Source organism: Aythya marila, assembly GCF_965140915.1.
Source record: "Aythya marila genome assembly, chromosome: 1".
Classification (NCBI taxonomy): Eukaryota; Metazoa; Chordata; class Aves; order Anseriformes; family Anatidae; genus Aythya; species Aythya marila.
The window spans coordinates 61,203,466-61,226,000 of NC_139042.1; the positions used below are offsets into that span (position 1 = coordinate 61,203,466).

General features: G+C 42.9%; 1 protein-coding gene across 2 annotated transcripts in view; it reads right to left on the bottom strand.

The window, feature by feature from the left end:
• NAXD (NAD(P)HX dehydratase) overlaps positions 1-14,002 on the bottom strand; it is a 49,483-nt gene extending 35,481 nt beyond the window's left edge. The window contains exons 1-6 of one of the 2 annotated variants that reach the window (XM_082781553.1): positions 13,975-14,002; positions 12,207-13,013; positions 10,791-11,162; positions 7,294-7,444; positions 5,925-5,970; positions 4,085-4,173 (exon numbers count right to left, since the gene is read on the bottom strand). In XM_082781553.1, the coding sequence (XP_082637679.1) occupies positions 4,085-4,173; positions 5,925-5,970; positions 7,294-7,444; positions 10,791-11,162; positions 12,207-13,013; positions 13,975-13,987 (1,478 nt within the window). In that variant the 5' untranslated portion in view covers positions 13,988-14,002. Of the gene's footprint in view, positions 1-4,084; positions 4,174-5,924; positions 5,971-7,293; positions 7,445-10,790; positions 11,163-12,206; positions 13,014-13,595; positions 13,953-13,974 lie in introns of those variants that run through there. The other variant, XM_082781552.1, reaches the window with a different exon arrangement.
• Between the last annotated feature and the right edge of the window lie 8,533 nt (positions 14,003-22,535).

A 22,535-nucleotide genomic window follows, 5' to 3' on the forward strand; every position in this document is an offset into this window, starting at 1 on the left:
GTCCCAGCAACCACAGCCTAAGCTAAGCTTCTTCGTTAATGGTAACCGGCCTCATGAGTTTTATCCTCAATCATTTTTATTTCAAAGTGAGAAAAAAAAATATATCTTTTTCAAAATCCAAAGCAAGAGTTGAACTCTGCAATTAACTGTAAGACTTCTGGTAATTCTGTCAATCTTTCCCAGTCCATATAGACCCATAGCTATGACCAGCTGGGATAAAGGTATTAGTCCTAAAGCTGTATTTTGTTTAAGGAAGGTTTTTTGTTTGTTTGTTTGATTGTTTTTTTGAGAATGGAAAAACTGCATTAGTTCTTCTGGACCACAAGGAATGTATGACCTGACACCTCAGACAGCTTCTCTGATAAAACTCTGCGGAACAAGGAATATACAACTATTGACTTCACAAATACATTTGACAAGAAGGTTATAAGTGGGTTACTCAGTAGTATCTTGTTCTTTCCAGGCCTGTGAAGAAGGAAAAACTCTGTAAGATTACAAAAAAAGTCCTCGTAAGAGGACTAAGAGGTGAACTAGCAGCATAGATTTACTCTTCCCTCCTTTTAAAATATAGCCAGCTCTGTTCGTATAGCTCATTTAACTCTGTGATCACTGACCTATCAAGACAGTATAAGCTAACCCAAGACATGTATCCAAGCAGGCTACTCAACCTGACCCAAGGCAAGGAATTAACAAAGGCAATATAAACACACTCCTGAAAACTGTCTTCTAGAAAGTTCCAAGCATTAAAGCATGAAAGTCTGTACATATCTGCAGCAAAGATCCACACAGAAAATGCCAAAAAACCTTGGCTTTTGCATTTCAATAAGTTTTATCTTGTCTGTATTTGTGTAGAAGTTATGGTAGGAGCATGCTAACAGAGAAAACGGAGAAACGTAGCACAAAACACAGGTGGTGGTGGCAGGAGCAAGGCAGCCATGACCAAGCCTCAGTATACTCCACTGTTCAAAAGACCCTGACTTCTGCAATACATATTTCTCAGTTCTCCACTGGAAAGCAAAAAGTCAGTCAGCAGAATTACTGAACTGGCTAGCTGGTTAATTTTTAATTAATGCTTTTATTAATACCGTCATTGTTGAAGGGACAATAATGCCTTTGAGAGAACCCCTGACTAAGAAGGAAAAGCTGCTATTGATAATATTGACAACTCATTGTCCCATGAAATACAGCTATAATTTTTCAGCTCAGGCAGTGAGGACACAGAGCCAGGTGTTAAAGCTTCCTCTTCCCAGATCCCAGGCTGCAACATGCAGTTCTGGCTCTCTTACCTTCAGAGAATGAAGTCACGAGATAAAAATCACACAGAAACTTGCATTATGGGTGTATCTAGCATGGGATGTTACACTACAAATGAATCTCAGAATGATCTGGGGCTGCAGCCACACAGAATTGCCCTGGTAACACTGCAATGTTGGATGCCCGTTTTCATAACCCTTCTGCAATCCTACTCAATCCTCCTCACAAAACACTCTTCATATCCTCGAAGTGACAGACGTATGCCAAGGACCTGAAACACAACCGCACAACTTGTAGCTCTCACACGCCTCCGCTAGTCATGTTGTCACACACCGGCTACTGCAGCTCGAAGGAGCCCCTGCGTTGAGGTGCTCTCTCCTTAGGGCGATCCCCCCTGAGGCGAAGGCAGATACCCCCGAGAGGTAGCAGCAGCCAAGTCACCGAGGAGATGATAAAATGTCAGACTCCTGGCTGTACAAAATGGCAGTTGAACCCTGGCAAGGCGCCAAGTCGCTCAAACAGCGAATTGAGAAGTCCACAGGGCCATAATTATGATTAGCATAATAAGAGAGCGCTACAACAGCTACCTTGTTACTCTGAAGGGTCACGGAAAAATTATCACAAAGCAAAGTTTTAGGGAGGGACACAAAAGACAACAATGACGTAGCTGGGAGGTTTTTACCCGGAGTTTCTCCCATGCATGAAGCGTGGCCCGGGAGAAAGTACAAAGGCTGTGTAAGAGATCAGGCTCTGAATCAGGAGCAGCCAGCCATGCGAACACAACTCCAACTCCTCTTCAACTTATAAAAGATCATACGAGAAACGTGACACGGAAGACAAAAGGATTTCACCAGAAAAATAGGCGGCTTGTGTAAATTTGAATTAAATACGGGCTCAAGACAGTCAGGCAGGATTCTTTCCTTTCTAGCTAAAAAAGGCTATTTTCTCCTTTCTTCAGATGAAACAGAAGAGATAAAAATAACAGAAATTTAACTGACAAAATTTGAACATTCTGGTATTCACATTTTTTCACTCTGAATGTCATATAAGCAATATTTACAGAACCACTGATTCATGCAATTAGCCAGCTGTCTGGGTGAAATTAATCAGTTATAACAAAAGTGTTAGACATTATCATTGATTTTCAGACTTAATGCTAAATGGCTACGAAAATTTTTAGATTCATCACACTTTGTACAGGAATTTATAGAAGAGCTGAAGTTTAAACTCAAAAGTTCTTTTTGCAAACAGAAGAATAAGGGTTTTCATTGAGATCTGAATTGCACAGAAGACACTGATTGAGAATCTGCATATAAAAACGTACATATTTAGCAGACACAGTTTGGTCCCGACAAGCAGAAATGCTACTGTTTACACAGTCACTTCCACTTTTGATTATGCTGCTTCTGTTTTTCCTGTAAAACTTTTCCCTTACCACAGATAGCTCAAACTAAAAATGCTTCTTGCGAGGCAAGGTCAACCATTCCCATAGAAGGCAACTGTACGCTGTATCCCAAGTGGCACTCACCAAGACAGCCTAAGTTACAAGCTAATATACTGCCATTAAGATTTTCCATCCCATTTGTTATGATATGGTATCAGACAAAACATCAACTCAAGATCTGCCTTTTGGATTTTAGAGGCTAAAGCAGTTGGACTTGTAAAAACCCTACCCTGCTATCTTCCCCTTGATCTCAAATTCCCTGTGTAAAATCCACAAAGTCAAGGGTTTTCTAATAAAAATAAAAATCAACCCTTGGCATCTGTTTGACTGACCTCTTTCTAAGCACCTTGTTCTACAGACAGGAAAGAAAACCACCTTTAGACTGTAATATACTTCTTTCAACTGCTACAGCTTCCAATTGTAGGCATCCCCATAAGTGAGATATTCTACTTCTCACACACCAAAATATTGCTACTGTCATAAACCTTTCCTGACAGAAATATCTGGCAAATATGGTTTTAAATATGTTTTTTTTTCTAGCTTTGCTATGTACACCAATGGACTTTAACACACACAAGCTAAGCTCAGGGCCATAAAGGTAAGGCACACATCCTAAATCTCATTTACAGTGTTCACTGTATACCATTGCTACACCTCATTGAAACAATCTAGCCTGTTAAAATTTACCAACTGGTAGCACATTTCAGAATACAAATTCAGGGAAGTGCATGCTGATTTTCCCAATTAGGACAGCCGCTTATCAAACCTGTCATCTTCACGTTAATAAACCTTTTATTTTAAGTAAGAACATCCATTTATTCCCAGAATTGCTGCGTATCTAATGCAAGATGCTTACGAAGAAACATGCAAACAACTGCCCCTCTTGCCCAGTAATGTCAAGCAAAAGACTATAGACAAAATAATGAGAGGAAATATACACTACTGTTAAATATTTTTTGGACAGAAGAAGCAGGAGAACATACTCTATTTGTCTTTCAAATGCAGATTCTAAAATGCTGACTTGTAGTGAATCTTAGCTCTGGATTTTGCTACTGCTCACATTTAAATGCATTACAATCACAAAACACATGTCAGCAAGTAGTGGAAAGCAACATCAGATACTACTTTATAGTACTGATAGTATTCTGATAGTAATGAAAAACTTCACAACTGATTCAACTGATTGTTCTGCAACAAATATCTGTTTTTAATGAAAGGACAAAAACAGGCTTTTTTTTGTACTCTCCGTCTCACTCATACTGTAACTAAGAAAAAGAAATGACATAAACTAATGATATCAACTGTCAGACTGAAATGTTCAAACTAGTAATCTATACTTGTTCATTATATATATATATACACTCAAAAAAAAGGTAAGTCACTTACAGGACAGGATGAACAATCAGCTCTGGACTATATGATTTGATTACTGTTGCTGCATCTTTGGTACAAAACACGTGGGATAAATCTGCACCCTAAAAAAGAAAAAAAACAAAAACCAAATAGAATCATCAATTCTGTACTTAATAACAACTTAGTCATTCCAAAGCTTACTCAGTAAATAGTTCATCTACTATCAAATTCCTACTTCTTGGTGGTTGAAGCAAACTTTTTGTATTTTTTCTATTTTGGCTTATCACACCATGCAATGTTTTGGAGAAAATTTATACAATTTTTTTGCATCTACCTTCCAAAATGTTTTTTTTTTTTTTTTTTTTTTTTCTGTTTCTCAACAAAAGGATGGCCAAAAACACAGATCTTGAACTTTTACTCGCTTGAGCATCGTTTCTCATTTCAGATTACCAAAGACTAAAACAGCACATGTACAATAGGAAAAAAAGGCAGGAGAACATAATTGAATAAGAGATAAGCTGCACTAGAGAGGAAAAGTAATACTGTAATATACTTGCAAAATATAGCTGTAACAACCTACAAGTACTATTCCAGTCCTACCATTTTTACTCAACAGGCCAAATCCACGGCAGATAAAGGCTGGCACAGTTTCAACAGCTTCCCTTCAGTTAAATAAAGCTGAGGAGTTTAGCCTCAAACTTCCACTATGAACTCAAAAAATCCAAAGTACACTTAAAAATTATGTAAGCAGTGACCAGAAAGCCTTGTCTGCTATTTGTCTTCCATGCTGCAATTTCACAAGGTTAAGGAAGTGTCTCCTCTGCTTTACTTCTACACGTTTAATATTTCAGGTTTCTATGCAATTCTTAAATTTGATCCTATGGTTCCTCCTATGCAGATGTAATGAGCTGCGACCACGCAACTTCAGCAGAAGACCTCCTGGTGTACTACTGTATTTGCACTTAGTGAACAGAAAGCTGAGTGCTTTAGCATTTTATAAGATGCCAATTTAATAAGATTATTAAATGATATCATTTCAGTTTTAGGATTTTTTTTAAATCGTTGAGGAACTGCATCTTTCGGGGGGAAAGAGGGGAGAAAAGATCGAAACATGCCTTCAGAAGGAATAAACATATGCAACGAAAAGGAAGTACTGAAAGTGCTGGTACACAAATAGAATATGTGTATGTGAAAAGTAGATATACATTATATAAGCATGACTTGTTTATATTTGTATAATCACAAATGTATTTCGGTAGTATGCTGTAAATATATTTTTAGCCAGTTAATATGTCACTAAAATCACTTCTAGGAAGAAAAAACATTGGGAAATACTTCTGCTAGAGCTTATAATGTAAATAAAATGTACTACTAAAAAAATACATTAAATTTAACCAACTATAGTCAGACTTACAGCATCCAAGAATTTTATTAGCTTAAAGCTCTAAGTTTTGAAAGAAAGTTACTTCATTCAACACACTTAGCAAGTATGGAAAGAAATTCTGAAGATTTCTGAATGCCACACTGAAAATGTAACTTTAAACACTCGTCTAAAGATATTTGAGAAACTATTTCAGCAACTTTTCAGATTTCCTATCTGAGCCTCTGATAAAACAGTTCTCCCCTAAAATCTTCATTTTTTTGACTTAGCTCTAACTTTACCTTATACAGAGGAAATACTTCCAAGAAACAGCAAGTGACACACACTTACAAAATATTTCTACAAATCCAGAACTAAGAATTTTCTTTGTTAAACAGAAGACCTTTTAGAACTCCAATTTCAAGTACAGCACAGAGCAAATGCTTTTTAAAAATGGCACTAAGCCAACATAACTGATGAAAAGTTCACTTTGGATTGGTGTAGAACACGTACCGCTTTGAGAGCTGTAATTGCAGCAAAATATGGTGCTCCCGTGTATCTAGAATGAAATACAATTTAGGTTAGGAAGCACATTCATGAGGTTAGATAATCTGGAAATCACTCTGCCATAATGAAATCTCAAATTCAAGGGCAAATTAAAAAAACAAACAAGCAAAAAAACCTTTCTCTTTTGTTTGCTGTCAAAGACAGACAAAATTCTGCTATACTGAAGCCAATCTCAAACCTTGCTTTGATTTGAAAGTAGCCAGGATTTCACCTTGGACACCTGATCTTTTCACAGAAACATTTATAAAGATTATGCCATAAAAAAGCAAACTCTTCTCAGACAATCATCTTAAAAGTTTGGAGACAGACAAACAAAACAATAGTTGAGCACTGTTTGCGAGCCAAGTCTGGGATCCTTGACCTAGATCAATCCCATCTGGTTTTAGATGCTGAACTGAAGTACCTAAACTGGGACTACAGTTGTCCTGAATTCTCTTTATGAAGACTGAAAAGAGGGATATGGGCAGAATCATCCTCCAGAGGTGTCTGCTTCTGCCAAGAGATAAGAACCTAAGTTCAGTAGACCAACAGGAAAACTAACTCCTGGCTAATCAACCTAGCTATAACATAGCACATTTTTGCTCTTTATAGAATGCTTATTAATGGCAGATCTCCAGCAGCAGATCTCTTTTACAGAAGATGCCACCTCTATTTCAAAAGGGGAAAATGGAAAACAGGAAGGTATAGCGGTTTGTGCAAAGTATTGTGCAGATTATTGAAAGTGACCAAGAAACTGAACAGAGGTTTTATTTCTTGGTCAGTACAATGTTTAACTGGTATACATTGTATTTATTTATTTATTTTTTTGAAACATTCTATTTCTAGCACTCCAAAACATCATACGTCAGGGTATTGATAGATTCTAGGAAACACCACAGTTCATCAAAATAAAAAGCTCACAGTGACACAACATTCTATTCCTCATTTAAGAGCTCCAGTTCCCGAGATACCAAAATACAACAAAGATCAGCTGTGCCACTGTCTTAGTCTATTTACTTCCACAACCTCATCACGCAATGGGAAAAGACATTAATACTGAAAGTAAAGACTGTTAGGGTAGTCAAAAAAGACTGAGAGGGTAGACACAGACACAAACTGCACTCAAGTTTCAACACAAGTTTCAAACATATTCCCTGCCAAAGTTTTGCATCACAACCTTAGGGCAACGAGCTCTTTCATAAGCATGCACGGTCACAATGATGGACTAGTAAAGCCCTCTAGAAAATTCTCCTAAGGTGAGCTCGAATGGCTTCCAGAAGCAGCAGTGATATCCACAACCTCTTGAAAACAACGCTCAGATTTCTGTTTAACTTACTCTTGACATCCTCCAACAATGCCTATCCGTCCATCTTGACCTTTATGCCTTTTCCCTGTTAGAGGAGGGATAACGTTGCGCACCAGCTGAAAAATATTCTCCATATCCTTCAAAGTGTGTGTTCGGTGCAGTGAAAAGGTTCTCTCTATAACTGAAAAAGAAAGAAGTCTTACTGTAAAACATGTTCTTTTTTAAACTAACATGAGCATTTAAGTACTCAAACACCAATAAAATCGCTTGAAGATATACAAATGGACGTACTTGTAAAAACCAAAAGCGTTACCACCTCAAAGCCTTTAAAACACCACGTAAATAGGGAAGGTGATCATTTTTTAAAATGAATTTAGCGTCAGAGGCGGCGAACATTCTCACTGCTCACAGTCCTAGCTTAGAGCTCAAGTACAGAGAGAAACAACAGCCCAAAATAGTTACATGTACATTTTGCAACTCAACTATCGTCAATCTGAAATCACTTCCATAATTAAGCTCAACTGAAATAGGTACACTCAGTAAGGACTAAGCACATCCAGACACGGAGCAAGCACAGAACAGCTCAAACCACATTTTATATTTATACCCTACCTTATTTTCACTTCCCCTTAAAGACTTCCACACCTCAGCAGAATCGGGGCCTAACTCACTGCTCTCATTTTGGCAGGTGGCTACAAAGCATAACACAAAGTCTTTCTGCAAAACTATAATCCATTGCACTAGATGCAGCAAGCATTACAAAAATAACACAAACAAGTTTGAGCTGTAAGGCAACTACTGATCTCTGATGCAAGGTTACATTTGACACTATGTATTAAAACAGCTATACCCTCTAAACGCTGTATGCTCAAATTATTGTTTCAGAAGACTACGAAAATTTAGCAGAAAAAAAGTGCATCAGCAATTACAACTAAAGCAAATTAACGTTTACCTATCACGGGACAAAACAGAAGACCAGTACTTACATCAATGACGGTTTAACTATAAATTGCAGTGAATAAAGAATAAACTCTTGTATTTCAACAAAACTCATTTACTGTACAAGTTTGTTGAGAAGAGTGGTTTATTTAAACATTATATTTTACTTCTTCACTTTATCCATGTTTCTTTTATTTTTTTTTAACAGATCTCCAAAAATATTTCAAGGAACTGCTGCATATTTATAGAAAATTACATAAAAAATAGCTCCCACAATTGTCCTGATTTCCACTTGCACAAAATTTAGTAATCCCACCCCTCAACCCCAAAAACTGGAGGAGAAAGAAGAGAAAAAGATGTGCCAGAAAATTTGGACATAATAATGAAAAAAAAAGTAATAAGCAAGAAAACTATCTGCACGCTATCAGCAGAAAGCATCTTTTTCTCCATCCTTCACAAAATCTAAACCTAAACCTAATCATCAGCAATAAAATGCTTTAGTATTCAATAATAATAAATATTCCTTGCTGATCTTTTGCTTCTAAAATCCTCCTGTAATACAGGCATTCTGCTTCCACTGAGGTAAAAATATTTATATATATATATATATACACATATATATTCACGTGTTGGATTACGGCCAATGTAGCATTGCAGCAACCCCTAGTAAAACAAAACACTCATCTCCTCTGGAAATAGGGCAGATTAATTTCTTTAAATCACACCTCGTACATTAACTGGTTTTCAACCTCACATTAAACATCCATATCGTACACCTTAGGAGGACTTGAGAAACTCCTCTGTTCCTTTGCTGCTGATTTTTGTTCGTTTGTAAATATAAAGTGATTATGTAATAAACAAGAAGAAAAGGGAATCATGCTGAAAGACATTCTTTGTGGAGCCCCACTTACCTACATAAACACTAAGGCATATTTAGCTATCAACAACTGCAATCCTAACTTCTTCAAAGATGTGTTGCCTGAAGCGTGATTTTTCACATTACAAACACTTTCTTTCACCTTCACCATTTGAAAGGTTAGGAACCTGAGTTTCTCATTACTATGGTTAAATATACATAAAGCATTTTTGCACAGCGTATTACAGCTGTACAACCTGTATGGTGAAATCCAGCAGGAGAAACTAGACTGCAGTTTCGATCCCATACAAATGATAAAACTCCTTCAACTTTTGGCAAGAAAAAGAAACATTTTAGAAGCAATGGTAAAGCCTTGTAGGTACCATCACCCCAGCTGAGCACCTCAAATAACTTCCTTGGAGATTTTCTAAAGCACTTTAGGTTTCCTTTCCTTTAAAAGTAAAAGCAGTGTTTGAAACACAAAATCCATAAACACGCTGTAATTTATCAATAAGTCTTTTGACATAGAGTATTGCTACTGATCAACTAGCCGATCAAGAAGAAACACAACTGAGTCACCTAGCCTAAACCTGTACAGGCCTGAACACACAGTTCCTGATCAGTTTTACAGGGAAATGCCAGAATATTTAATATAGAACTGAAAAGGTTTTAAGGTCCTCTCAAGAATCAGAGCATGCCCTTTATGTTCTGATGTGCAGGATTATTATTCTATGCTGTGGATTTGGGTGTTGTTTTTTTCTTTTCAAACCACAATTTCTCTTTCCAGCAGTGTGAACTTCAGAATTAGAACGAGACTTGTTCCAAGACAGCAGGCTACAACCACTGAGTCCCAAGCTGACTCTGGTTTCAGCACTGACAGAATACCCGTTTTCCTCCTGCCCATGAAGTCTACCTCCACACACAAAGAGACTATGATAAAGAAAAATGACACAGAACCACAGAGCTCAGAAGTCTGTTAATGAATGCTAATATCTGATTATCAGCTTCTGGGCCACATGTAAGTTACAGAAGAAAAGGTCTGTGCATAAACACCAAGTCTAGAGTTCTTGCTTTGCCTTCTTCTCTAAAATAAATTCAGGCCCCCAAAGAGTTTATAGATGAACTGGTATAGAATAAAAATACATGCCAGTATTTCCATCTTGTACTGCGCCTACTACAGTAATATGGTGTTTAATTAAAAGATAGGATTCAGAATACATATTTAAAGAAATTTATTTTAAAGCTGGACTTTAACATTTGGCTTACTTGAGCGTAAGCAAAATTCAAGTCTTTTCCCAACCCTGGAAAAATGTATGCATATCCTTAATTTCACACACTGAGTTAGGCCTGCTAATTTCAGTAGTAGCAGAATTTCTGCTACAACATATCCATTTCCACATCCTTTTCAGCAAACGTACTACTTGTCTTTTATATATAAAACTTCTCCTAACTTTGTTTTACAGACACGTGAATGTGGAAAGAACTCCCCGATGTTTACAGGGTTTCAGAAGTGTTACTTCACTCATTAGAGTTTGTTATAACTAACGCATCTATGTTATATAATCAGTACAATGGTGCAAGTGACAATTTCGCTTTACATCAGACAGACACCTTCACCACGGTATTAAATAATTCCAACTACCTTTTATTTTGAAAAGCTGCTTACTAACAGGGCTTTCACATCGAACCTTTAAAAAAACACAGCTTTTATTTATGCTATAGAAGGAAGTACCTATCGGTGGAGAAAGTGCTGCTGTCACAGCATTATAATTAAAGTTATCCCCATATGAGCGATGGTTTGCCCTCTGAGGTGGACTCGCTGGTATAGATTGTGACCTTTGTGATACCGTAGAAGAAATTCCTGCCAACATCTGTCCCAACATCTGTAACATCTGGAGCTCTCGAGCATGCTCAGCTTCACGACGCTTGTCCTCAATTTTGAGCCTCTGCTCTTCATATCTGTAAAATTTCTCTTCTGTATCCACGCTCTGTTGCAGAAATTTTTCCATCATTTTATCCAACGTTAAATTTGCATGGCGTTTTTTTGATCTTTTGGGCTGATTGAGAGGTGGAGTAACAGTAGGAGCACTTATTTCTTTAAAGCCTAAAACAAGAGGAGAGAGAATTATCTTTCTGGAGGACTAAGAAGAAAGCACCCAAAAAATCTCCCTGCGAGATGTGGACCTAATGTGTCACTAAGTTGTTATTCTTCTCAGTGAGAACTGTAATTATTTCAGATATTTGTATTTCAGAGTACCAAAGCAAAAAACCTCAAGCTTCTACAAAGTCGCAAAGGTAGCACAAAAATCACGCAGACATCTTTTAATTGTTGTAGTACTAAACTTCAACAATGGGAGTCTTTTTGATCTCATAAAAAGGTTTAAGTGAAGGCTATTAAACAGTAGAGGCTCATTTGTGCATTGCAGGTAATTACATTAATCTAAATTGAGTTTCAGTCTGTTGGCATTCTGGATTTGCATTTCAAAAGGACATTAGTGTAAACAACCCTTTGATGGGGTTTATGTGTAAAAAGAAGGTTGGTTAAACGTCAACCAATTGGCTGATTCCTCAGTGATGTCAACTGCTGAGGACAGGTTCACGTTTGTATTAAAAACACGGCTCTAATCTAGCTTCAAAACAAACAAATAACGCTGCCCCCCCACCTCCACGACACACACACAGAGCCGGGGGGAAAGAAGGAGAGGGGAAGGGGCAGGCTTTATCTGAAGACTTCTCCTGTCTGCCAGCAGCCTGCTGAACTTGGAGGCAGGCTTTCCGAAACAACCCAAGCCGTTAATTACGTAAAAGCTACCCCTAGCTCTCTGGCCCGTTTCTGCCACAATAAGCAGATTTTTTCCAGGCATTATCTTCATCATCATCATCGTAATGCCGCTTAGCGGGACCGCGCGTCAGCCGAAGGGAAGGGGAAAATCCTCCGGCGAGAGGCGCTCCCTGACGCCTCGCCTCACCTCCGCTGCCAGTCGGCTTCCCCCTGCTCAACCCCAGCCAAACCTCCTCTCCTCGGGGCCTCCATCCCAGCGGCGTCTCCCACCTGCTCCCCTCCCGGGCACCCTTGGGAGGCCTGGAGGAGGCGGCAGGTTCGGGAGCGAGGCAGAAGCGGCCGGAGGGGAGGCCGCCCGCTACTCACCGTCGCCCGGCGGCACCGGGATGGCGAAGGGGGGACACTCCACCTTGATGGGGTGGTCGGCGTAGGACGAGCACTCGCCGGAGTCCTCGGTGAAGTTGTCGCGGGGGGACTCCAGCTCGCCGTCCTCGTCCAGCTCCGTGTCGACCTCGCGGCTGTTGTGCGGGGTGCCCGGCGTGGGCGGCCCGCCGTGGGGACCCAGGGGCTGGGGGCCGTCGGGCAGCGGGGCGGCGGGGGGCTCGGGGGCTCCGTCGGGGCCCCCCCTGCAGCTGAGGATGCGGTCCATCTCGTCGTAGTACTTGCAGATCTTGCGGGCGTGCCCGTTCTTCTTCAGCCCGTCCCGGGCCTGGTAGTACTGCCTCTTGAGGCCCTTGATGCGGATGCGGCACTGCTCCGGGGTGCGCTCGAAGCCCAGCTCGGCCAGGCGGCACGCCACGTCCCGGTACACATGGCTGTTGCGAAAGTTGCCGTCCAGCGCCGACTGCACGTCTGCCTCCCCCCAGATCTCCAGCAGCGCCCGCGTCTCCAGGTCGGACCAGAGGAAGCCCCGCGTGTTGGTGATCATCCTCGGCCGGCCGGGGTCACCGCAATGGCCGCGCGCCGGGGAGAGGAAGGCAGGGAGAGGGAGGGACGGAGGGGAGGAGGAGGAGGAGGAGGGAGGGGGCTCAGCGCCCGCTCGCCGCTCGCCCAGGGGGCGCCTGCACCAGCCCCGGCCCGGCAAGCGGCGGGGAGCCGAGCCCCGGGACCCGCATCCCAGCCCGGGCCGCCGCCCGCACGCCAAACTTTTCCCGGCGCCGCCGCCGCGGTCACCTGCAAACAGGGAGGGAGGGTTCCAGGGGGGTGGGATAATGAGGGGAGGGGAGGGGGGGAGTGGGATACAAAAATAAAAAAATAAAATAAAACCCCCCTTCCCCCGCCGCTCGCTCGCTCGCTCGCCCTCCGCCAAGAACAACGAGGGAAGAAAGGAGGCGCAGCCGCCGCCGCCCCGCTCAGCCCAGCGCCGCCGCTCCCCCGCCCCGGGCTCCTCCGGGAGCAGCAGCAGCAGCAGCAGGACGGCGGCGCTGCCCGCACTCGGAGGCCCGGCTCATGGCAGCGCCTCCCTCCTCCTCCTCCTCCTCCTCCTCCTTCTTCCTCCTCCTCCTCCCTCCCGTTCCTCCCCCTCCCTCCGCAGCGGAGCGCGGCTGCCCGCACGGGCACGGCCACCCTTGCACACGCCATCCCCTCGCACACCTTGCACACCGGGCTGCCCGCGGGCACACGCACACCCCCATTTTACGCCCACCCCCATCCCATCCCATCCCATCCCATCCCATCCCAGCAGGTGCCCTCCTGCTCCGACCCGCGGCGGGGACACCGCAGCCCCGCGCCCTCCCCCGGGGGCTCCCCGCTTACCTCGCCGCAGCGCGGGGCCACCACCGCCACCACCCACCGCCGAGCGCGCAGGCAGGCGGCGCACCCAACTCATGGGCTCGGCTTCCGCCTCCGCGCCGCGCTGGGGCCAGGGCCGGGGCCGAGCCGCACCGGGCAGGGCAGGGCAGGGCCGGGCTCCGCGGCCGCCCCTGCCCGGCTCCGCTCCGCGCCTCCCCGCGGCGCCCCGCGGCCATCCTGCCCCCCGCCGGCGGCAGCCAATGGCGGCGCGGGGCCGCGCCGAGGCGGTGGCCGCGCCGGTAATGGCCGCCCGCGGCCCGCTGGCAGGCGGCTGCCTCAGGGCGGGCGGCCGGGGCGCTGCCCGGGGTTGTCTCCTCAGCGGTGGAAAACGCAGCGGAATTACCGTTTTTATTCATCGCCGCCAGCCTGGGGAAGCTCCTCGCCACCCTCATCTCCCCCGGCTTTCCGGGGAAACCTCCGATTCGGGAGCGTGATACGCGGCGGGGTTGCTATCTATATCCCAGACACGTCATCTTAGAGCAGGGTTCTTGTAAGATTTTCTTTAAAACGCGCCCAAGCCGGTGGAAATACCCACTAGTGTTCATCTCTGGTCCTACAGCACCTACATAGTCAGCGCAATACATCAAAATACAAGAAAAAACGAAATTTTTAGGCAGGAGATACCTGAAACATTAAAGCTCAAAATATTCCTAATTTCTGCCCTATGCTTCTGGGTATTCCCAGCAAGACTGTTGTTAGTAGCTCAGAAGAGCTTCTGGCCTAATTAGAAGTAAGATGTCAACGTCTCGATCAATATTTTGCTAGGATAAAGACAGACAACATTGTCTTTTACAATTTTTCTTTCCACACAGGATGTGGACAAACAACCTGCTATATTTGCCTGGACCAAACCCAAACAAATGATTTGTGCCCTTCAGCTTTGGAGGCATCGTTTTAAAAAGCCATGCTGTCTGCAAATTGCAAGACAGACGAGCTGGGCTTTTAATAATCCAGATCGGACAGTAACACAGGTACCGAAGCAGAAACTTGGATGACTGACAAGTGCACTGTCAAGTTTTAATTTGTTTGCTGAAAAGTTACTCTTCTATAGGTCCCAGTATCTGATATGATTTTAAAACTAATACCAGGCCAGTGAAACTTGCCTTGTATTCAGTCAAGCACAAGTAATGCTTTTTACCCTTTGGTTATTTGACTGTACCACAAACTAAAAGATAGGTTCAATGGCAGATCATGCTTAGCTTTCACATGAATTCTAGCCCCAAAAAGAATTACCAGACTGTTGAACATCACGTTTCTTACACACATTTTGATTCCAACTAGAAGAATGAAGGCAAAGTAGATTTCCTGTAATGCCAGCACCAATTTAATGTCCAGGAAAGAGGGGGAAACGAACAATGCAGATGTCTTTTTTGATCCCATCAAGTATTTCTAGCTCCACTAAAAACATGTTTTGTGCCCAAAAAAAGAAAAAAAAAAAAAAGAAGAGAGATAGAATTGTAATGTTGTTCTTCACTGTCTTCTCTGGTTTCCTTCGTAGCAGAGTAAGTTCTGATGTTTTAGAACCCTTACTATTTTTTTGGGGATCAGTGGTGTTTCTGGGACCCAATTCTCAAAGTGGAGAAGAAAACCTAAAGGTTGTACTATGTGCTTCCCATATGCCAAACTTGTTCATGCTGTTATACACAACCCTTAACATCAACTAATCTAGTCTCACCATACTTGAACTGTGCATTAGCAAACACGAGTGTAAAACCTTTGAACAAAACGTATTGCCACTCTTCCAACATTCTACTGCTCTGCATCTAACTCTAGTTACATTATTTTCGTATTGTACTGGCTGCTATTTCCATACATTGTACAGTGTGAATCCACAATTACTAGTGCCATCTCTGAGCCCAGCATCAGGACTGTTACTTAACTGGGGGATGAGGCAGGAAAAAAGAGCCATTTATAGAACTACAGAAGATAAAAGGTAGATGAGGTGAGAGTTCACATGCCCAACAGAGAGAAAATGCAACTGCAAGAGGCACTGATTTCTTTGGGTAAATACTGTGTGTGTGTTTTTTTTTTTTTACTGAGTTCCCTTTTCTGACAGGTCCGTCCATTTGTCTGCTTGTTCATCTCTCACATGAAGGAAGGGAATGACTGTGCAAACTTCCCTTTCATACTTTGGATTAAAATCCTTCTTGCTTCATTGCTGGTTTCTCTGTTGCTGGCCCCTAGCTCTTGATGTCAGCTTTCAGTTCCAGCATTTTATCCCATTTGTAGCTGCACTGTCACCGCAACATAGCTTTCTCATTAGTGGAATTATTACTGCAAAGAAAAGCTGGACATCATTGGCCTACCTGAGAATTTCCTACTCCTGCCAAAGCAGACAAGCAATTGGAAGTTTTACTTAGTAGTAGGTGGCCATGGTCGCTGACAGCAGTTGCTTGCTGAGAACAGAATGTATATACAGAGATGAGGTGAAATATGGGCTGTAAGCTAGATGTAGAGACCCCCAGATCATGATCACTCTGGACTATTGTTCTCATCTGCAGGCTCCTGCTGAATCTCCATTCACAACTGCTTTCTTTTTCAGGTCACTTTGTGCCTACTCAGTCCTTGCCATTCATTTGGATCCTGTGATCCTGCCTACCCAAGCCAATCCAAGGTGAACGTGGACAGCAGGTGGCAACAGCAGAGCTTGCAACATCCTTTGATTGCATTCTCCATTCAAATAAATGTCAACCTGTATTGCAATCACCGCTTTAGGTCAGAAAAGCATATCCATGTTAATAATTGCAACAGAAGGTTTAATTGTTTGTGTGGAGTGAGGGATTGGATGAACTCAGAAGTAGTAAGTAGCTTGGAGCTGCCCATAAAATATGACCTAAGATATTTTTTTTTGTTGGAATGGGAATGTGAAAGCATTTTTCATCATGAAAAACGTGAAAAGTCAAAAGGCTTTATTTCATCTGAATGTTTACCTAGTTAAATGAGGGGTTGGAATTGACAGTAGTAATAGAGAAGGCAGCAGTGCTGCAGGTGTTACGATAAAGAAATAAGGGGCCAATTCTGCAGGTGTTATGATCAGTTAAATTTACTGCCATGAAAGTGAGTGAAACGAGCATGTTTTACAACAAATGTTGTGGTTTTCTTAGTACAGGACAAAATGGATTTTTATACTGTTTAATTTTATTCTCTTAGTTTCGATGTCTCTCTAGGCTGCGAAGAAACTAAATGTTTTTAGTTGAATAAGGCAACCTGAAGCTATAATTATTCCTGCCACTATACTTCTGTGCGTTCTTATATTCAGGAGAGAGGACAGCAGCAAAGAATTCATGACAAGCACTTACTATAACACAACATACTTTGGTTTGCCTGCAACATTTACTGAACAGGAATACCACATGGCCTGAAGAGTGGAAAGGAAACTGTAAATGGGAACAAGTTTACTCACACTTGATTAAGTAGTTTGTAATAATTTAGTCTCTACAGTTTCTGTAATTCTTCATACTTTTATGAGTGGTACAGATATTTCTGCTTTTAGACATATTGAGTATGATAACATTTTGAATCCTGTGCATCACTAGATATTTTTTGTTTTATACAAAGTGGACAGTAAGGTCTTTTCATTTTACTAAGTGTTAATGGTGAAAAAAGCAGGTAACAAGGAAACTGTAAAGAGAGTATTTCTGTTTTTTCTTCTTCTTAGAGCAGTAAATATGAATGACCTATGTACTGCAGTAAAAGTGAAGATGTTTTTTGGGGGCTTACCCAACTGATTCAAACAAGTTCCTGATACCTGGTGCAAACAAGCATACATACAGTTGCACGACTCTTAAGCAACATCCAAAAAGTTAAAGCAAATGGTTTATTTTGGTAGCCTTCTATCATGGGGTTAGAGCATTGGTGGATAAGGGTTGAGCAACTGACATAATCTACCTGGACTTGTGCGAAGCATTTCACACTGTCCTGCACCACATCCTTGTCTCTAAATTGGACAGACATGGATTTGATGGATGGACCACTCAGTGGGTAAGGAATTGGCTGGATGGTCCACTCAAAGAGCTGTGGTTAATGGCTTGACGTCCAGGTGGAGACCAGCGATGTGGTGCTCTTCAGTGTGGGAGTGTGGCCGTGGGGATCAAGCCCCATGGCTGGTGATAACATCAGGCTCTTAATGATGAGGCCATGAGGAACTTAGAGAGTTTAGAAGGAACAAAGAAGAGTGATTCAGGAGATGCCTTGCTCTCTGGACTGCTTGTTCTCCAGCCATTAAGGCATGGAAGTTGCTGGGTGTTTGCTGTTGCCAGGATGTGGGCCTGTGCAAACCTCATGAAGTTCAACTAGGCCAAGTGCAAGGTCCTGCACTGGGGCCGGGACAATCCCAAACTCAAATACAGGCTGGGCAGGGAATGGATTGAGAGCAGCCCTGAGGAGAAGGACCTGGGGGTAGTGGGAGACTCAACAGGAGCTGTCAATGTGCACCTGCAGCCCAGAAAGCCAACCGTATCCTGGGCTGCATCAAAAGCAGCATGGCCAGCAGGCTGAGGGAGGTGATTCTCCCCCCTTGCCTTTCTTTTGTGAGACCCCACCTAGGGCCCTGTGTTCAGCTCTGGGGCCCCCAGCACAAGGAGAGCACAGGAGTGTAAGAACAAGTCCAGAGGAGGGCCATGAAGATGGTCACGACCTGGAGCACCTCTCCTATGAGGACAGGCTGAGGGAGTTGGGGTTGTTCAGCCTGGAGAAGAGAAGGCTCCAGGGAGACCTTACAGCAGCCTTCCAGTACCTAAAGGGGGCTACAGAAAACCTGGGGAGGGACTCTTTTTCAGGGAGTGCAGTGATAGGACAAGGGGGAATGGCTTTAAACTAAAAGAGGGTAGGTTTGGGTTGGAAGAGACCTTAAAAATCACCCAGTTCCAACCCCCCTGCCATGGGCAGGGACACCTCCCACTAAGATCAGGTTGCTCAGGGCCTTGTCTGTCCAACCTGCTTTTGAACACCTCCAAGGATGGGGCATCCACAGCTTCTCTGGGCAACCTGTGCCAGTGCCTCACCACCCTCTGAGTGAAGAATTTCCTCCTAACATCTCTTCTTCAGACTGAGCCTGATAGCTTAGCTTGAATATTGTACATACAGGAAAGTAAACCCCTTGCACAAAACGCAGCTTTCTGCGCCTTTAAGAGAGACACAGATTCTCAAAATGATGGACAGATTTGTAAAGTATAAATTGGTTTTACTTTAACTGACACATTTCACTTCAGCCTGGGAAACACAGAGTATACATTGAACATAACTGCTAGGAGAAGACTACAAGCTATATTCACAAAGGGATTTGAACACTGAAAGGTTCCTCTTTCAGGTACCTTGCTTTCCATTTTTTTCCCTGTAATATATTGCTAGTCATCTCACACATCCAGTATATCAAATTTAGTGGTGTCCCCAGGTGTTTCTGGAGACTTTGTAGTAGCTTTCCGCATAATGCCCTAAACCTTGCATTTGTTGTCAATCTCAGATTGCTGCATGCCATGGGTGATGTCTTTGCCTCCAGCTGCTTCTAGAGCTCCGCATAATCTTGTTGCTCAAAGGGAAAAGCTGCAGTTCTCTTTTCTCCCTATGAAAGCTCTTCAGGTTACATATTCCTGAGATCTCGTACATGAAAAATATACTCCAGTCCTCAGTAAGTCTTCTCTTCAGTATACAAGTATTATAATTTAACACGTGTTCCTGAATTTGATTACAGCATCCTTTACTGGAAAGGTAGCATATATGGATGTGTATTATTTCACTCTAGTTGCCACAGCTGTATAAATGCATGGCTAGCAAAAAATCATTTTCTCAATGCTGAGGCCAGCTCTACGAGTTTTATTGGTATAATTAATCCTACTGGGGGAAGGGAAGGTCATTTAAAAATAAAAGCCATAATAGGGCAAAAGTTGTAGGGTGCATGTAACTGTCGCTATAAAGACAACACATCAGAGCTATGATTTTCCTTGCTATATGGGAATAACTATCCCAGCATAAAGCACTTTCGTACAAATATGACCATAGATGTATTAGGAAGTTGGGATAGGAGGGGAATTTTATTACTTTAGATCTATCATGATAATTAAAACAGTACCTGTTTCTGACAGATGAGCCCCAATTAACCTATGGAAATTTTAAATTACTTCATTTGGCCAATGCTTTTCCACACATCCCTTCCTGTGAAGTAAAATAAACTTTTCAAAAACACATTTCCATTTTCTGCCCTTCACTATCATTAACGCCTTTCCCGGGAAGGTGTACTGTGTCAGTGAACAGTGCTCTTCTGCTAGTACATTTGCACAAAGAGTAGTTAATGAGAGCGCAGCAAAGACCAGGAGGGGCAGGAATTTTGTGTGTAAATGTGGGAAGGAGAGTGTTGAAAGATGGTTCCCCAGAACTAGGGCTGACAAACACCAGGTGTCCAGAAAGCTGATGTGTGGCTGGAGATTAAGAGAGGTGGGTAGCTGCTCAGCCCGTGAGCTGCTGCTGCTGCCTCTGGGTTCACATTAGAAGTGATCAGGCAGCTCACAAATCCCCTGCCCCATTCCAGGGTCATCACTCCTTACCAACTACCCTCCCTGCATTGTGCTCTCCCACTGTCTTCCAATGCTTTCCACCAAAATTGGCCTTGATCACAGGTTGAAATAAGATTATTAATTTTATTTTTGCTCTCAGTAAGTAAAGGGGAGAGGTCTCTGCATGCCCACACAGAAATCTTGCTGCCTGAGGCCACCCAATGGTGTTGCCCAGCTCCAGAGCCTTTCTTCTCCCCCTGTGCCTGCCCACTCAGCCCTTTCCCTCGATGGCCATATTGCCAGCTGGCTCCAGCTTCTCCTGCCACACACTGAGGCTGTCCACTTTGACCTTCTGTTCAGACACTCCCCATGGAAGAAATGGCTCCAGCTGCAAGGAGAACAGCATAAACAGCCCACACTTAACCAAAATCCACCCAGGCAGGACTCTGATGGCAGGAAAACATGGGGTGCATGCAGCAAAAAACAGGTGGTAATGGTCAGAATGTCTTGGGATGCTGAGGCTAGATCTCAGCTAGGGATGCAGAACTCAAATAATTGCCAATACCATCATTTATCATCTTCAGTCTGCAATGTCAGGTGAATTCCTATCACACTTAACACACCTCTTCAAACCCACTCTCTCCTCCTTAAAAAGGAAGAGGACTAAAAACCCTTTTTAGGTCCCCCCACTCTGCAAATGAGGCCCCCAAGACCTCTTACCTTCTTTCTTCTTTAATTAAACATCCCACTTCCTCAGGCTAGAGCCCCTAACTTTTGCATCCCCACCCTCTTCTTTTTTTCTGCTGAGTACTGCTGCCTCACTGCAGTGCACAATTGGTTCCCTGCTCTGCATTTGTATTTCTTTTGGATATATATATTTTTTTCATTTATGTATCCTTTGGAAAGCGGATCCCAGCACTACACTGAATGTGAGGGAACACCTTGCAGCGCAGCGGGTGCTGTGGCTGGGCGCCAAGGCTCACACACTTTCACAGGACTGATGTGGATTTCCATACAATACACTGCATGTGCCACAGGTGGCCCGTTTCTGCAGGCCACAGAAGAGGGCCAAAGAAATAGTCTGCAAGCTGCCTTCATCCCAGTTGTCAGATGGTGAGTTACCTGCTGTAAAAAAAATCTGTTAAGGCACTGCTTTCCAAGTGGCCATGAAGGCTTCCTCCCATTATAAGGAAAGCAGATTATTGCTGAACTTATTTGATCCACTCCCAGGGAGCAATAAAAAACACATTTTTCTCAGTAAAAATTCCATCTGGTCTCTGAGATATATTGGTATGGCAAGCTTATGCCTTCCACTGTTGCTGCTCGCATTCCCCATCCAGCCACTTATCAGTTCATCTGTCAGAAGAAGCAGAAAGATTCCCCTTGCACAGACAAAAAGTCACCTCCCGGCAGCCTCTGGTAACTGGTTCTGCATCTATTCTGGCAACTGAAACAGCCTGATTTTATAAGGTTGCAACAACCTAAAAAGGACTTTAACAGTCTGCCTGCTCTGTTCAGGCATTCAGAACTGTCTCTACAAAGAAACTATGGGGTGGGGAGGGAAAGCACTGGAAAGAAAAATTAATCACCCTTGTGTTTTGCTTTTTGTTTGTTTGTTTGTTTCCTGTGAGAGGTCTTTTGTAATGCTTCACAGCAGATGGGAGTTTGCAGTTAGGAAAATCAGCAAACTGAATGCTATTCTTTTGAGATAAAATCTGATGCCTTTCATTTGCAGCTGTGCACACAGAGTCTTAATCCACCCGGTGGTTATCAGGTTCAGAAGCAGCTTTATCAAATTCACTGAGGAAAAAAGGAGAGCCATCGGTTTGGGCCTAACTCCCTTCCTGATACCTGTGGGTCAAGTTTGAGACCTCAGGTCTTTCCTCCCATTCCTGTGCTAATTAAAGCTGCTGACCCGTTGCAATTCATCGCGATGACACAAGTGACACAGTCACCTTTCAAAAGCATCACGTTATTTCCAGATAAAAAACACTGAAGAGTATTATCATTCTGGTAAATATTGGATGGGAGAAAAAATACTGTTTATCAGGTTTAACAGATGCTTGAGGTTATTAGTTCTTCTGCCAAGTGCATGCTTTCTGCATGTGCTTCCTCTAACCCTCTTCAGAGGTGCCCTGTTTCTGTGCCCTTCTCCCTCCCTGGTTTTTGTCCTGTTGAGCCAGAACTCACCAGTAATTTTCTTGAGGGCAGAAGGCCTCTCAGGCTCTTTTACCCACCCTAAGAATAATGTTAACTACTCTCCAGTAATTCTGTGATCTCAAAGATACAAAGGATGCCTATTGATGCATTAGCCTATGAACATCTCATGTGTGCACAGTCTGGAGATACAGACTTTTCTTTTTTTTTTTTTTTTTTCCTGGGCTTCCAAAGTCTGTTACAAAGCCTCTTAGCCTAT